Source organism: Mesoplodon densirostris, chromosome 16 (assembly GCF_025265405.1).
Source record: "Mesoplodon densirostris isolate mMesDen1 chromosome 16, mMesDen1 primary haplotype, whole genome shotgun sequence".
In the NCBI taxonomy this organism is placed as follows: Eukaryota; Metazoa; Chordata; class Mammalia; order Artiodactyla; family Ziphiidae; genus Mesoplodon; species Mesoplodon densirostris.
Genome location: NC_082676.1, coordinates 43,212,173 through 43,226,979, shown reverse-complemented (window position 1 = coordinate 43,226,979; position 14,807 = coordinate 43,212,173). Strand labels below are relative to the sequence as shown.

Below are 14,807 nucleotides of genomic sequence, written 5' to 3'. Positions count from 1 at the left end.
GCCTACTGGTGACCTCATTGTGTTAGAACCACTCTTGTGCCTGCTGTGGTGCCCTTTGTGAGTGAAACAGTGGGAAGAACCCAGCTGGGCTTCTGTGCCTGTGATAACTGTGATACAGTTGCATCCTATACAGCAGGTAAACCCAGTAGACTGAATCAACAGAGATAAATTTCAGAAACAGAATGTTGAGTCAAAGACTCCTGTGAAAACAAACAGGTACACAGCCTGGCTTGTTGCACATGGTTGCTATTGGTTCTTAGGGGCTGTTGATGCATCTTTTTCTCTCTAAAATTTAAAAGCTGGCACAGATTTTTAAAATAGTTTTAGTGTTGTAGTCTGATCATGTATATAAGAGCCTATTACATGCCAGCTACTGTTCTAGGGACCAGGAGCCAGGGCCATAGCAGTGAGCAAGACTGGCAAAATGTGTGCTCTCTTGGAGCTCACAAATGAGGGATGATAGACTATAAACAAGTAGAAATTTAACTAAACAGTGTGAAGGAAGTCAAGCAGGGTCCTGGGAGGCGGGGGGCTGAGGGTGGTCAGGGAAGGCCTCTCTGAGGAGCTGACTACTGAGCATAGACCTGCATTCTAAGAAGAGCAAGCATGTGGAAATTTGGGGCTAAAGCATTCCAGGCAGAGGTAAAAAACCTGCAGATAGGACATGTTCAAAATTCCAAGAATAAAATACTTAGGAATAAGTTTAACAAAAGAAGTGCAAACATATACTTTGATAACTACAAAATATTGAAATAAATGAAAGAGAACAGAAATAAGTGGAAAGGCATCCCAGGTTCATGGACTGGAAGATAATATTGTTAAAGTGGTGGTACTCCCCAGACTGATTTGTGGATTCAGTGTAATCCCTGTCAAAGTCACAGCTGACTTCTTTGCAGAAATTGACAGGCTGATCCTGAAAAATAGCAAGGCCAGTGTGGCCAGTGGCCGGTGAATGAGGAGGGAATGTTGGTGGAGATGTAGTCATGGAGGTTGGCGGGGCTTCTGGATCATGACACCCTGTGGGCCTTCACAGGAATCTCATGCCGGGTCCAGTGGGAAGCCTTAGGAGGGCTTTAATCAGGAGAGTGATAAAATTCAGTATTTATTGAGTGCCTACTCTCTGCCAGGTGCTGGGATGGGCATGAGTATCGTGGTGAACAGGACAGAATGTTGAATAAATAGGATTCAGCTCTTCAGTGGTAGGAAATGAGAGCATCCTCAGTTTATTTTTGTACATGTTGGCATGTATTTGTGTCGTATTACTGACTTACTTAAACATTTTCTTAAGTAATATGGAAGTAGCAAATGTTCATTAAAGAATAATTAGAAAATTCAAGCCGAAAGAATGCCTATCTTTCAAGATCCTACCACTTGGAAATAATGACAATTAGCATTTAGTGGTCTTTGATTTCCTTCCAGTCTTTTGAATGGATTCATGATCATATAGTTCTCAAGTTCAATAATGAGTGACCTCCTCATCCCCCAAAACCGTCAAAGGAAACAGAAGTGAGAGTCAGTTTTTCTTTTGACGAGTCAGTGGGTGAGTCTTCTGATTCCTTTCTTTCAGGTGGAGCTGATCAGAATAATGTTCAACATCAACCCCCTGGAGAACCTGAAGGTGTATATCAGCAGCCGGCCCCCCTTGGTGGTCTTTATGATCAGTGTAAGCGCCATGGCAATAGCTTTCCTGACCTTGGGCTATTTCTTCAAAATCAAGGAGATTAAGTCACCAGAAATGGCAGAGGTATAGTAAATTCTAAGTTCTCCTTTCAGACTGGCTGGACCTTTATAGAGTGGGAAAACACCTTTTGGCTCTCCACGTACCTTTCTTTGGTTGTGACTTTTATCCCAGTGAGAAAGAGTAATATTTATTCAGAATTTTTGGTCTTCCGTCTTGCTGTGACTCACTTTGTTAGGAAATAACCTAGGCAGATAGTTATTGATTTAAATAATGCTACCAGTTTTAGTTAGACTGTTTCAGCAATGAAACATGTCTTTCGGAAAGTATATTTGTAAAATGTTGATCAAGAAGATCAAGAACTAACTTCTTTGCTATTCATATTAAGTTAGCTAACTACAATTTTTAAAAACTGTAAACATTTGTTATTTTAGGTATGTTTTTTTTTTTTTTTTTTGCGGTATGAGGGCCTCTCACTGTTGTGGCCTCCCCCGTTGCGGAGCACAGGCTCCGGACGCGCAGGCCCAGCGGCCATGGCTCACGGGCCCAGCCGCTCCGCGGCATATGGGATCCTCCCAGACCGGGGCACGAACCCGTATCCCCTGCATCGGCAGGCGGACTCTCAACCACTTGCGCCACCAGGGAGGCCCCAACATTTGTTATTTTAAAGCCATATATTGTCATGGAGTTTTATCAGCTGTACTGATAGCTTTTTCATTGGAGAGAGGAAATTCTAAAGAAATTAGAAAGCAGGATCTTATTTCCAAATATATTTGTCTTTTTCTTATCAAGGAAAGCGTCAGTAATCTACAGACTTGCCTTCTAGATTTTATTTTTTGGTCAATTTAAGTGAATTATTTGGGCATTGCTCTTTAATCGTTAGTCTAGGCATATAATAGTTTTTGAACAGTCATAATACAGATTTTAAAAGATGTGTGTGGGACTTCCCTAGTGGCACAGTGGTTAAGACTCTGCCTGCCAGTGCAGGGGACACAGGTTCGAGCCCTTGTCTGGGAAGATCCCACATGCCGTGGAGCAACTAAGCCTGTGTGCCACAACTACTGAGCCTGCGCTCTAGAGTTCACGAGCCACAACTATGGAGCCTGCATGCCACAACTGCTGAAGCCTGCACGTTTAGAGCCTGTGCTCCGCAACAAGAGAAGCCACCGCAGTGAGAAGTCCACACACCAAAACAAAGAGTAGCCCCGGCTCACCACAACTAGAGAAAGCCTGCATGCAGCAACAAAGACCCAATGCAGCCAAAAATCAAAAATATCATAAAATAAATTTAAGAAGTGTTTCTGCATATCAGAAAACAATACAAAGTTGATAATCTTGTTTAATAGAGGCGAATAACAATATACCTATTAATAAATTTATTTCATGTGTTAGAAATTATGCTGAATCAATGATATGGTGAATTTACTGGTGGATAAGTGTCTTTTAGGACAAATTAGTTCCCATCTTAGATTCTGTGAGTGTCTTCTCTTACACTTTTTCTTCTTGGGTGTGTTCGTTGGTGAGAGTGGACATGGGGGCGGGGATAGGGATTGCATTATTGTTGCATCGTGTGTGCCTTGTGATGAAGAGGAGAGTTTTGCTCAGTGTTATGGGGATTATGCTTCCTCTTGTGCTCTGTGGCATTCTAGATCATAGGTGATGTTAGCAAGAGGGACCACCTTCCCACATTAACTCTCTAATACAAAGTAACAAGTTTTAGCTATTTCTCCTGTGAAACCCTTCCAAAGAGTTTCTTACCAGAAAACCTACTGGCTGGCTTAATTCTCCCCCTTTTCTCACCCTGCCTGAATCTTTAAAGGTTATCGAAACAGGCTGTACCTACATTAGGGCCGAAAATGAACATGCTAGTCGCAACCAAAGTTCTTCAGCATCCTGACATTGCTCTCCCTCAAAGCTCAAGTCCATGTTGAACACGTGGCCAAGGCCAATGGTTAAGATGTAGCCTGGATAATTAGCCCTTAATCAAAATGGGGCCTGACATTGGCCTTGGCCAGCTGTTCAAAATGGACTCGAACTCTGCAGGAAAGCAGAGCTGCAAGATGCTGCAGAACTTTGATTATGATTAATTTAGTGATTTTATTTTCAAATGAGGATCCTAGGTGTATGGGGAAAGTTTGGCGCTGTGAATCAGAAAACAATTCTAAGTCTGCCTTCAACTCAGCTGGCATTGGAGAGTCCCTAATTTGCTCTGGGCCTCAGTTTCCTCATGTCTGGAATAGGAAGGGGTGAGACTAGGATGTTCATTTTCAGCCCTAATGTTCTTTAATGGTCTGCTGAGTTTGTAGGTGTCAGGGAAAATGTAATTTGAAATATCTGGTTGCCTTCTTACTAAATGCCAGATACTGATAAACTGAGGCTATAAAGGTAGACCTGACTGGTTAGGGATTACTCCGAATGGCATTTTTAATCAATGTTAGAGTTATTCAAAATGTAACTTGGGGTTTCCCTGGTGGCGCAGTGGTTAAGAATCTGCCTGCCAATGCAAGGGACACGGGTTCGAGCCCTGGCCCGGGAAGATCCCACATGCCGCGGAGCCACTAAGCCTGTGTGCCACAACTACTGAGCGTGTGCTCAAGAGCCCGCAAGCCACAACTACTGAGCCCATGTGCCACAACTACTGAAGCCTGCATGCCTAGAGCCCATGCTCTGCAACAAGAGAAGCCACAACAATGAGAAGCCCGCGGACCGCAACAAAGAGTAGCCCCCTCTCGCCGTAACTAGAGAAAGCCTGTGTGCAGCAACAAAGACCCAGTGCAGCCAAAAATAATAATAAATTTTTTTAAAAAAAGTAACTTGGGGCTTCCCTGGTGGCGCAGTGGTTAAGAATCTGCCTGCCAATGCAGGGGACACGGGTTCGGGAAGATCCCACATGCTGCGGAGCAACTAAGCCCATGCGCCACAACTACTGAGCCTGTGCTCTGGAGCCCATGAGCCACAACTACTGAAGCCCGCGTGCCTAGAAACCATGCTCCGCAACAACAGAAGCCACCGTAATGAGAAGCCTGCGCACTTCAACAAAGAGTAGACCCCGCTCGCCGCAACCAGAGAAAGCCTGCATGCAGCAATGCTGACCCAGTGCAGCCAAAAATAAAATAAATGAAATAAATAAATTTATTTTAAAAAATGTAACTTGGTTTGTCTTCACCTTTGGCACCTTTTTGTAGATAATGTTGCTTGGGAGAAAGAAGTTGTATGTAACAGCCTTGGTTGATTTGTTATTGCTATTTTAGCCTGAGTTCATCTTTGGGTGTCTGCTAAAACTAAAAACACACCCTGGTGGGTACTTTGTTGGTGTCAGTTTTAAAACTGCTTATAATTTAAACCATCAGTACATATATTAAGAGAAGCCTGAAAACATCTTTTCTCCTCCCTTTTGAAATTGTTCCTGTTGTAAAGTGACATCCAAAGTCCATGACGAGGGGGAAAAGTACCACATGAGTGTTGGTATTTACTGCAGTTTTGCATTCCCAAGACAGAAAGCAAGGTGTAGAATATTGACCTTATGAGAAAATATTTTAAGGCGGCCTTAATTTTTAAAAAATAACTAATTGTAACTGCTAAATGAGTTTGGATTAATACTTTTAATGTTTTACTACTTTTGTTCAAGCTTTCTTTTCAAGCTTGATTCTGAGGCTAGATCATTTCCTGTAAGTTTAATACCCTTTTTTTCTTTACATATTTTCCTGATTGGCTTAATCTCACAGTGTAATAACTCATGCCAATGAAATGTCTATATTTTAGATTTTGAATGTGAGAGTGGTTGAAAAACCACACTATTACGCCAGCACAAGAGGCTGAAGGCTGTGTTGCTGTATTTTGAAGGACTGACTCTGAGGCATGGTTCCCCTGTTGTGTGACGCTGCACCGGGGGTTATGACTGTCATTGCACTGGCAGTGCTTTCAGTCGGCTCAGGCTTGTTTTCCTCTCTCTCGTTTTACTGAAGGATTGGAATACTTTTCTGCTGCGGTTTAATGATTTGGACTTGTGCGTATCAGAGAATGAAACACTAAAGCATCTCACAAACGACACCACAGCTCTGGAAAGCACAGTGACCAGTGGCCAGGCCAGGATGTCCACCCAGTCCCCACAGTCCCTGGAGGATTCAGGCCCAGTGAACATCTCAGTTGCAATCACCCTAACCCTGGACCCACTCAAACCCTTTGGCGGGTACTCTCGCAACGTCACCCATCTGTACTCGACGGTTCTCGGGCATCAGATTGGACTCTCAGGTATGTGAGTGTTAGCCACTTCCCTCCAGGCTTTCTCAGGTAACAGCTGTTACAACACAGAGCACTAGAGTGTACGGTTTTACTCATCAGACTGCTTTTTATTTTTTGTGTATGTCTTCCCTTTTGTTGAGTTTGAACTAAACGAAGCCAAGAAGGGACCATTTCTATTACATCTTCACCTATTAAAGTGTTTGGTATGCAGTAGGCTCTCAATAAAAGCCCATAAGAGTAGGAGACTGGGAAAAAATTATAAGGCCTATTTCTGGTCTTAATATTTAAAAACACACATTTAAAAATTTTTGAGTTTTTGTATTTTTAAAATTTTATTGAAGTATAGTTGATTTACAATGTTGTGTTAATTTCTGCTGTACAGCAAAGTGACTCAGTTATATATGTTCTTCATATTCTCTTCCATTATGGTTTGTCATAGGATATTGAATATGGTTCCCTGTGCAGGACCTTGTTGTTTATCCATCCTGTATATAATAGTTTGCCTCTGCTAATCCCAATTTCCAATCCATCCCTCCCCCACCAGCCCACCCCTCGGCAACCACAAGTCTGCTCTCTATATCTGTGAGTCTGTTAAAAACACCAATATTTTATTCTGGCTCATCATTTTGGAGTTTTCAGTACATACTACAGATATTGCTGCTAGTCTTAAAATTTTGTGAATGCACTGGGCTAAGTACTAAGAACTAGAAAAAGCCTGGTCTCTTCCCTTTGGAATTTTGGGATATGGAAGAGACAAGCATAACGTGAGTTAATATTCATCAAGCACGTAAAATAGTTCCTGGCACAAAGGAAATGCTATATAAATGCTTGTTAAATAATATTAAAAATAAACACCTATGAAACATTGAGCACTGCCCTTGGACTAGTACTAAACCCATGACAGACTGTAGGTGATTCAGGTGATTGTAGGTGATTCAGGAGAAGGTTGGAAAGTAGTAGCAGCTGGAATAATCAGGAAAGGCTTTGTGCCAGAGGATTGGGCCTTGGAAGAATCATCTTTGGTTTGGTTATCAAGAACCTTTTAAAGTCCTTGAAGGAACTTGGGAGTGCCCGCCAGCCTCCTGTTGGCTGTACCAGGTGAGAGCTGTTCCCATGTAAGGAGGTAAGGGTGACATCTGGGTTTTCCACGTAGCAAGTGGACCTCTTCCTTCCGCTGTGACGTTCGAATACCTTATTCATTTACGCTTCATCACTCACCCGTCTCATGACCTTTCTTAAGTCTGTTCAGCCGTCTGATTCTCAGTCTACTCGTATGTAAAATGGGAACAGTAACACTTCTTTGGTCATGTTCGTAGGATAGTGGTGCATTTTAAGTGAAGTAGTACATATAAAAGCAGTTTGAAAATGGTAAGAGTGCTGTACGAAAGCTGTAACAATGGTGATGACTTACCCAGCCCCAGCCTTCCCACTCAGGCATGGCTTGGGCCCTTGCGTGGCAACTCCAGGCATTGGCTGAAAGTGACCCCTCTCTGTTTGCCATTTTGTGGCTCTGCCAGGTGAGCAGGCCTCAGAGTCTGGCTCGGAACTGCTGTTATTCCTGAAGCCCCACAAAAGCAGGGGTCCCACTTCAGTGGGCTGATAGGTGGTTCCTGGGTGGGTTTGATGTCAGGATTCATTCAGATTCCAGAGAATAATAAATGTATGAATTCTCGCTTTACTTAACAAAAAACCAATTTCTCTTTCCAGGCAGAGAAGCCCACGAGGAGATAAACATTACCTTTACCCTGCCCACAGCCTGGAGCTCGGACGACTGCGCCCTTCACGGCCACTGTGAGCAGGTGGTGTTCACAGCCTGCATGACCCTCACAGCCCACCCTGGTGTGTTCCCCGTCACCGTGTAAGTACTTTCCTGACCCCAGTGGATGTGCATAAGAAGCTCCATTTACCGTAAACGTGACTGGGATGCCTGAGCAAATTCTCAGGACAGCTTGCATCGTGTTACTTTGTAGAATTGTCATCACTGGGACCTGTCTATAGGATTGTTTGTTTAATTTGGTTTTCTAAAGGTAAAACTTCTGCATAGAAGTATCAGGGTTCGTGTTTCGACAAGGTTGTGAAAGCATCTGGTTGTTGTGTGTAAGTTTTAGGTGGCCTTTCCTGTTGGTAGAAGAAGCCACAGGAAAGATGGAATAAGAGCTGATCCTGTGACCATAATGACCTTTAAGGCTCCTGAAAGATAAAGGTTTTGTTCATCTCCATTATCCAGGAAGAGTTATTTTTTAAATTGATAGTATAAATTGAACCTTATTTTCCGTGATATAGTTACTGATAGTTACTGTTTCTGAAACTTTTGCTTCATATTTTTTTTGAGCAGCTGTCAGTGTAACCGCTTTGCCTTTAAGGCTTTTCTTGCCTCTCCTTTCTCTGGAAAGGAGATAATGACCTATAATTACATGAAATACACAAGATGTAGCCTATTTAAAAGAATCTTAGGGTGCATCCTTTTAAAATAATTATCCTGGGATTTATCTATTTTAGACATTTGGAGGTTTGTAGGACAAGTTAAGCATTATTTGCTGTTGGTTGTAATATCTGATAGAGAACTTTGTATGTAAAACTTCCAGTTGTGACTAAGAGTTTAGATAATTTGAGAAAATGGGCTTAAAAGGAGCGAGTCCTTCTCTGGCCACATCATATACGAGAGGACATGGGTTGAATTCTGAAGGCAGAAGTCTAACACCCAGACTCCTAAGTGCCGGATGCCTATTTCTTATTCTTTATGTGTCTATTAATTTTTTTTTTAAAAATCACTGAACTAAAAATATAATGGTATTTATCTCAAGAAAATATGTTTCTTATTTCTCCCTTCCACACGTGTGGCTCTGCTTGGTGCTATGCCAGCGCCGGTGGCTGAGACACAAGTAAATGTCTCAAGGCCACTGAGCATGTGTCTTGCCCCGTCTTCTCCTGCAGACAGCCGCCGCACTGTACTCCTGACACGTACAGCAACGCCACGCTCTGGTACAAGATCTTCACAACTGCCAGAGATGCCAACACAAAATATGCTCAAGACTACAATCCTTTCTGGTGTTACAAGGGGGCCATTGGAAAAGTCTATCATGCTTTAAATCCCAAGCTTACAGTTATTGTTCCAGATGTAAGTGAGAACAGTCATGTGTGTGTGTCCAGGAACTGTTAGAGCAGGCCCTGTTTACCTCCTTGGGTTAGCTTAGCCCCTGCCATTCTAGCTGTCCAGCTGGGTTGGGAGACCAGGTGGAGTGCTGGAGACTTGGAAAAACATGCCGCCCATTGGGTTAAGAAAATTGCTTCTGTTCTTTGTTTTCCGCTTTGTTCAACAGCAGGTATTTATTGAGCACTGCTTTGTGCCTAACCTGGGGCTACAGCAGAGGCTGGGTCAGTCTTACTCATCCAGGCAGCCACTCACTGAAGCGTATTTGGTTAGTGTCAGTCTGAGCAATAAATAGTTCAGAATTCAGAAAGGCAGAAGTCAGTAGGAGGAGATGACTCTGGCTAGATATTGATGCCTGTGTAGGATTTTACTTTGCAAGGAGGAAATGGGCAGAAGGCACTGTACTCCGGACTAGTGGATGATTTGCTAGTTTAGTTTGCTGCTCAGACTTGAGCCCACTTTTAGCAGACTGCACTGAATTTTTGTAAATCCTCTTTTCTTCTGTCCGTATATGCCAGGTGGATTTTTCTTTTTGCCTGGTCCTTCTCTTTTCTTATGCCTCGTTTTTATCAAGTTGTGGACAGTGGTATACCAGGGGCCTGCAGGAGCGAGCAGTGGGGATCAGGCTGTATGGTGGGCAGGGGCCAGGCTCCAGAAGGCCCTTTGTGCCTCGCTGAGGTGTTTAGACTTTCTCCTCAGACGAGGCCATCACTGCCTGAGTTTGGGCTCTAGGGAATTTGTAGAGCAGTGTGTCAGGAAGACTGGTCTGCCCAACTGATGCGTGTAAATGGGATGGTGCCTGAGGCCTGGAGCTGTGAGAAGGAACAGGAGTGGGGGCCTGGCTGGGATCTCAATAACTCAATAACGGCCTGGTGGCTGATTGCCTATGGGCCATCAAGGAGGAGTGAGCCAAGGCCGGCCTCGGCGTTTCCAGCCAGGGGCTTGTCCAGGTGGGGAAAGGCCCAAGCAGGACGCAGCCTCTCAGGGGAGGAGTTACGAACACAGGCTTGGGCTGTCAGCCATGCAGCCTGAGGGCTGTCAGAGCAGGAGGACATAAAGAGAAGAGCAGGGGTTAAAGACTCTGGGGCCTTGTCAGGGGCGGGGGTGGGGGGGGCGGTTCGGGCAGAGGACTGCCTTAGCAAGGGAAGGTATGGGTGGTGTCGGGAACACCCTGTCTTCACTTAACAAGCTCCAGCTTTAATAGTTGAGCTTCACTTAACAAGCTCCAGTTTTAATAGTTTAACTGTCAATTCCCATGTGAGAATTGATAGTTGAGGCAAGTCTGGAAGTTGTGCACCCTGATTCCAGGAGCCCAGCATTAAAATCCTCAGTAACTCAGTGCAGATGTTTCTGGTTTATTCTCTTTGTTTAGGATGACCGCTCATTAATAAACTTGCACCTCATGCACACCAGTTACTTCCTCTTCGTGATGGTGATAACGATGTTTTGCTATGCGGTTATCAAGGGCAGACCCAGCAAACTGCGTCAGAGCAATCCTGAATTTTGTCCTGAGAAGGTGAGCAGTGGGTGGGGTCTGACCCAGCATTGCACCAGAAAGTCCTTATTCCATTTATTGTGGGTGATTCATTTCCTCCAGAGAAATTACTTCCTGTCTTTTTATCAGCAGTCATCTCCCCTCAGCCTCAGTTATGGTGTTGCATCTTCAACCATATACCCAGGCCTCAGCCGGGAAAAAAGTGTTCTCAGATCCCCACTGGCGAGCGGCTGACCCTGAGGGCTGCCTCCCCTCCAATTCTGCGAGCTTGAGAAGTCACCTCCCAGAATGCTCATCGGGCTTCCAGACACGTAACACTGTATTGCAGCACAGTGGTTCTGCAGGGTCAGCTGCGTCTTGCAGGAGGCTCAGATTTCTATTCATTCCCTCCTAGATGAGGTCTATTTTCTTAGGGGTTTAATAGTTGTCCCCTGACTGATAGATGTGTGCGGTGTGGCTCCCTGGGTTTGGGATAGGACCAGAACCTGGTGAGAGTGCTGGTGGGGCCGAGTTATCCAGGCTTTGCTGTGTGACTGGCTTGCCGTCTTACTCTCTTCTAGGTGGCTTTGGCTGATGCCTAATCCCACAGCTGCCATTTTCTGAGAGAGACAGAGAACCATAATCATTGCCTGCTGAACCCAGCCTGGGCCTGGACACTCTGTGAATACATTATCTTGCAATGTTGGGTTATTCCAGCCAAAGACATTTCAAGTGCCTGTAACTGATTTGTATATATTTATAAAAAATCTGTTCAGAAATTGGTCCAATGATGCACGTGCTTCGCACTGGGCGCCGCCAGAACCCTTCAGCCTCACCTGCAGACTTGGCAGGATGATCCTGAGTAGCGCCGGAGAGGATTCGTGACCTCGCCGTCGGAGCAGGCCATGATGTCTTTCCCAGGGTCCCAGAGGCGCTTCACTGCTGGTGGGGTTGAGGTTTGCTTTGGTTCTTGTTTCAGCCCGATCTGTACAGAATGTTCGAAACAGTCTGCACCTTTGATACGATACTGCATTTCCAAAGCCACCCCAATCCATTTTGTGGATTTTATGTGTCTGTGGCTTAATAATTATAGTAACAACAGTAATACCTTTTTCTCCATTTTGCTTGCAAGGAAACATACCTATCTTTCTAAGTTGTTTTTTCCTTTGAAGAAAAAATAGTCACATTTTAATACTACTCTAATTAAGACAGATTTGTGCTTTTATCTTGAGTAAAAAGTTAAATATTTAAAAGTCACCTACATGGTACATATTTAAGTTTCATTTTCCACGTGGGCAGTGAGGAATTTGGTCTTGTTTGAGTTGAGTTGGCACAGAGTGTTCCACTGTCTTTTTCTTCTCTGTTGTCCCTTCCCTCCATTATAAAAGTTAAAACAGCTTCCTCACTCAAAAGGGCTTAAAAATGAAGTACACACGGCTCTGGAGTGAAAACGAGCTGTTCTCTTCTGGAATGCAGATGACAGTATGGAAAGAGAGGGTGATGAGTCGGTCTAATAGTTATAACAGGGTTTCTTGTTTTCTTTGAAGAGGGAGTGGGTTGTCGTTCCTGGGTGTTTTTTGTTTTTTTTGCATTTATTTTTATGCAATTAACATTCTCAGAAGGAAATGGCAACCAGTGGTAGATCAGTAACATTAAGAAAACGATGCCTGTGAAATTTGAAGGCAAGCAATTCTGATTTGCCATTTATCGGGAAAACCAAAAGCATTTTTCTTTCCTATAACATTTTGATGATCTAATTCCTTTATCCCTGTTTTCCTTCCAAACCATCTTCATTTGAAAACAGTTGTGCATCTGTTCCAGCTCTTTCTTGTTACTTGTATTCTTACCATTTTTCTTTTTCTTAATAGCTTTTTGCCTTAACTCATAGCCATTAATGACCTCTGTGTCCTCCCAAGCCGTGTTCTAGCAGACAGGCAGCTAAAACCTTGGGCACGACTGCCAGCTCTTCTGTCTCTTAACTCCAGGTCTGTACTCTGTTCTAAGTTAGAGCCAGCCCTGCACTCTGAAATACATTGGCCTAGAACATTTTATCCCAGGCTTTTTGTGTTTTCTTTTAATATCCAGGCATTCTTAAATGGAAAACATTTGTGGGCTTTTACTGAAGGTTGTTATTAAAATAATCATCGTAGTAACCTGATATGTTAATCCTTTGTTTCCTTTTAGTACGTTTCAAGCGCAGTAATCATACTTGTCTATCCAGTTTTTTTATGATATGAGTTGCTTACATGATGCATGGCTAACCGGTTAATTTAGTTTTCTCTTTAGAGACTTTGAGACAAGATTGAGAAAGAGCCATTTGGCTTGGCCTATTAGAAACATCAGTATCACTAAGACCAACAGATTTTAGAGGAAGCTGCTACTGAATTAATAAAATCCCAATGAAGTAGCGTTACAGGAATAGATTTAGAACTGGCAGAGTAATATAAAAGGAAGACAGGTGAAAAAAGTCAGTGTCACTGGTTTGTTCAATCCAACTTGTTGCTAACATTAATGGCCCTTGTTTTAATCACAGGGACTGGCTGGCATCTGTAGCCAGGGGAGCAGGGACACTGTTAGGCATGAGGAAAGGAAGTGCCAAAAATGCCTGGATGGTACGACTTGTCATGAGGTCAGGTCACTCACTTTAAAATCCAGCATTCTCCCACGCAGGTGATTCTCAGAGATCTTCCGGAAACCCAGCGTCAGCCAGGTGTACAAAGGGAGGAGGGGAGCCCATGGGGCCTGGGCCCACTGACCCTCAGCAAGTCCAGAGGACCTGTTACTATCTGGGCACTAGCAGACAAGGCCTCGTCCTCTGCTGTCTCTTGCTGGGGGGGCCTCAGGATGAGAAGAGTGTCACAGACAGGGCCTGTCTGCCATTCAGGGGTGACCCCGTGCAGGCACACTGGCTCATCCTCAGGCATCTTGGACCAGAGTCCAATAAAAGGTCAGCAACTTACTATTAAAATGGTTGTTTCAGATCATATTGATCTCTTTCCTTTTTCCTTTTGTCCTTTCACTGTATGACTTGAATCAGTTTTGATTCTATCTGTAAGTTTTTCTCGTCATTAGGAACCTGCCACTTCGGTTGCGTTTTCTTTGGCAGTACGTAGGGATTCAGCATCCTAGTTTTTCAACCCTCCTGCAGGCACTGTGGGGTTTCGAGGGCCAGCGAATCCATTTCACTTACCTTGCTGCATGATGGTCAGTAGCTGATCTGTTACGGCATTCACTCCCAGATTAATTTTCTGTGTTTGAAATAAGTGCACATGTGCTTTCCAGAATAAAAAATCTGAATTTGCTGTGTCTCCATTTCCTTCTGTCTGATGGGTGTTTTCTAAGGGATGAACACATGCGGTAAGTAATTGGGGGTGTTTTGTAAGCTGTTCTGTCCAAGTGTCACCCGTCGTCAGGATGAGGGGCGGGCAGTGGTATCCTTCTGGGTCTCACCAAGCACACGGGTCTTCTTCCTGAGAGTACAAACCTCTTTTAGTGTATTGGACCAACAAGTGCTCGCAGAGCTGACCCAACTCCTGCCCGGAAGGAGGATGTAATACAGAGCATGAGGAGCATCCGCATGGGGATGGGAGTTTATTCTTGCTTATACACACGCCCTCCGTGTGCACTCAGCCCGGGTCTCCAGAAGCCGGCTCTGACTTCCCGGCACAGAGCCCCCGCATGGGCCCAGGCCTCTTTTTGCCAGGAAATGCATCCTCCGCATTTGTAACGGGCAGTCATGTTCACTAACGTGAATTTTTCCCTTTCCCAGTGGGCAGGGGCTCTGTGGCTCTTCCCTCCCTCGCTCTCCAGCAGGGGCCGGGCCGTAGGGGCCAGCCTCTGGGTGCTCTGTGGGACAGGACAGTGCTGAGGACGGGACACCTCAACGAGCTTTTGCTTCTACCTCCTTCGCCTCGTCCTGCCGTCTCTAGTGCGTGGAACGCTGCTCCGTCCTCGGACTCGGAGGTTTGTGTGTGGTGTTTCCATCGCGATGCAGAAGCCCTTGGAGAATAAGAGCTCGCATCTTCCTTCCCTACCATCTGTAAAATCTGACATGGACCCAGCCCACAAGTCCAGTTGGAGATGGTGCTTCTTCATATGTGCCATCATCTATCTAGGAGCTAGAGGCACAGCAGCACATAGACAAAATGCCTGCCCTCTGGTACTTCCTTCTGGTGGGGGAGACAGTCCATACACACAGAAATATATTTATAATCTCATGGCAGCCAGTGATGAGATAAAGAGGGTTACCTGGATGAGGATGA

At 44.5% G+C, this 14,807-nt stretch overlaps 1 protein-coding gene across 7 annotated transcripts in view; it reads left to right on the top strand.

Annotated features, from left to right (window-relative positions):
• The window catches only part of LOC132477033 (rab5 GDP/GTP exchange factor), a 119,310-nt gene extending 105,459 nt beyond the window's left edge, over positions 1 to 13,851 (top strand). For all 7 annotated transcript variants that reach the window (XM_060079300.1, XM_060079297.1, XM_060079298.1 and 4 more), the window contains 6 exons: positions 1,568 to 1,744; positions 5,644 to 5,929; positions 7,628 to 7,778; positions 8,855 to 9,038; positions 10,444 to 10,587; positions 11,127 to 13,851. In XM_060079300.1, the coding sequence (XP_059935283.1) occupies positions 1,568 to 1,744; positions 5,644 to 5,929; positions 7,628 to 7,778; positions 8,855 to 9,038; positions 10,444 to 10,587; positions 11,127 to 11,147 (963 nt within the window). In that variant the 3' untranslated portion in view covers positions 11,148 to 13,851. The remainder of the gene's footprint in view (positions 1 to 1,567; positions 1,745 to 5,643; positions 5,930 to 7,627; positions 7,779 to 8,854; positions 9,039 to 10,443; positions 10,588 to 11,126) is intronic.
• The last annotated feature ends 956 nt before the right edge of the window (positions 13,852 to 14,807 follow it).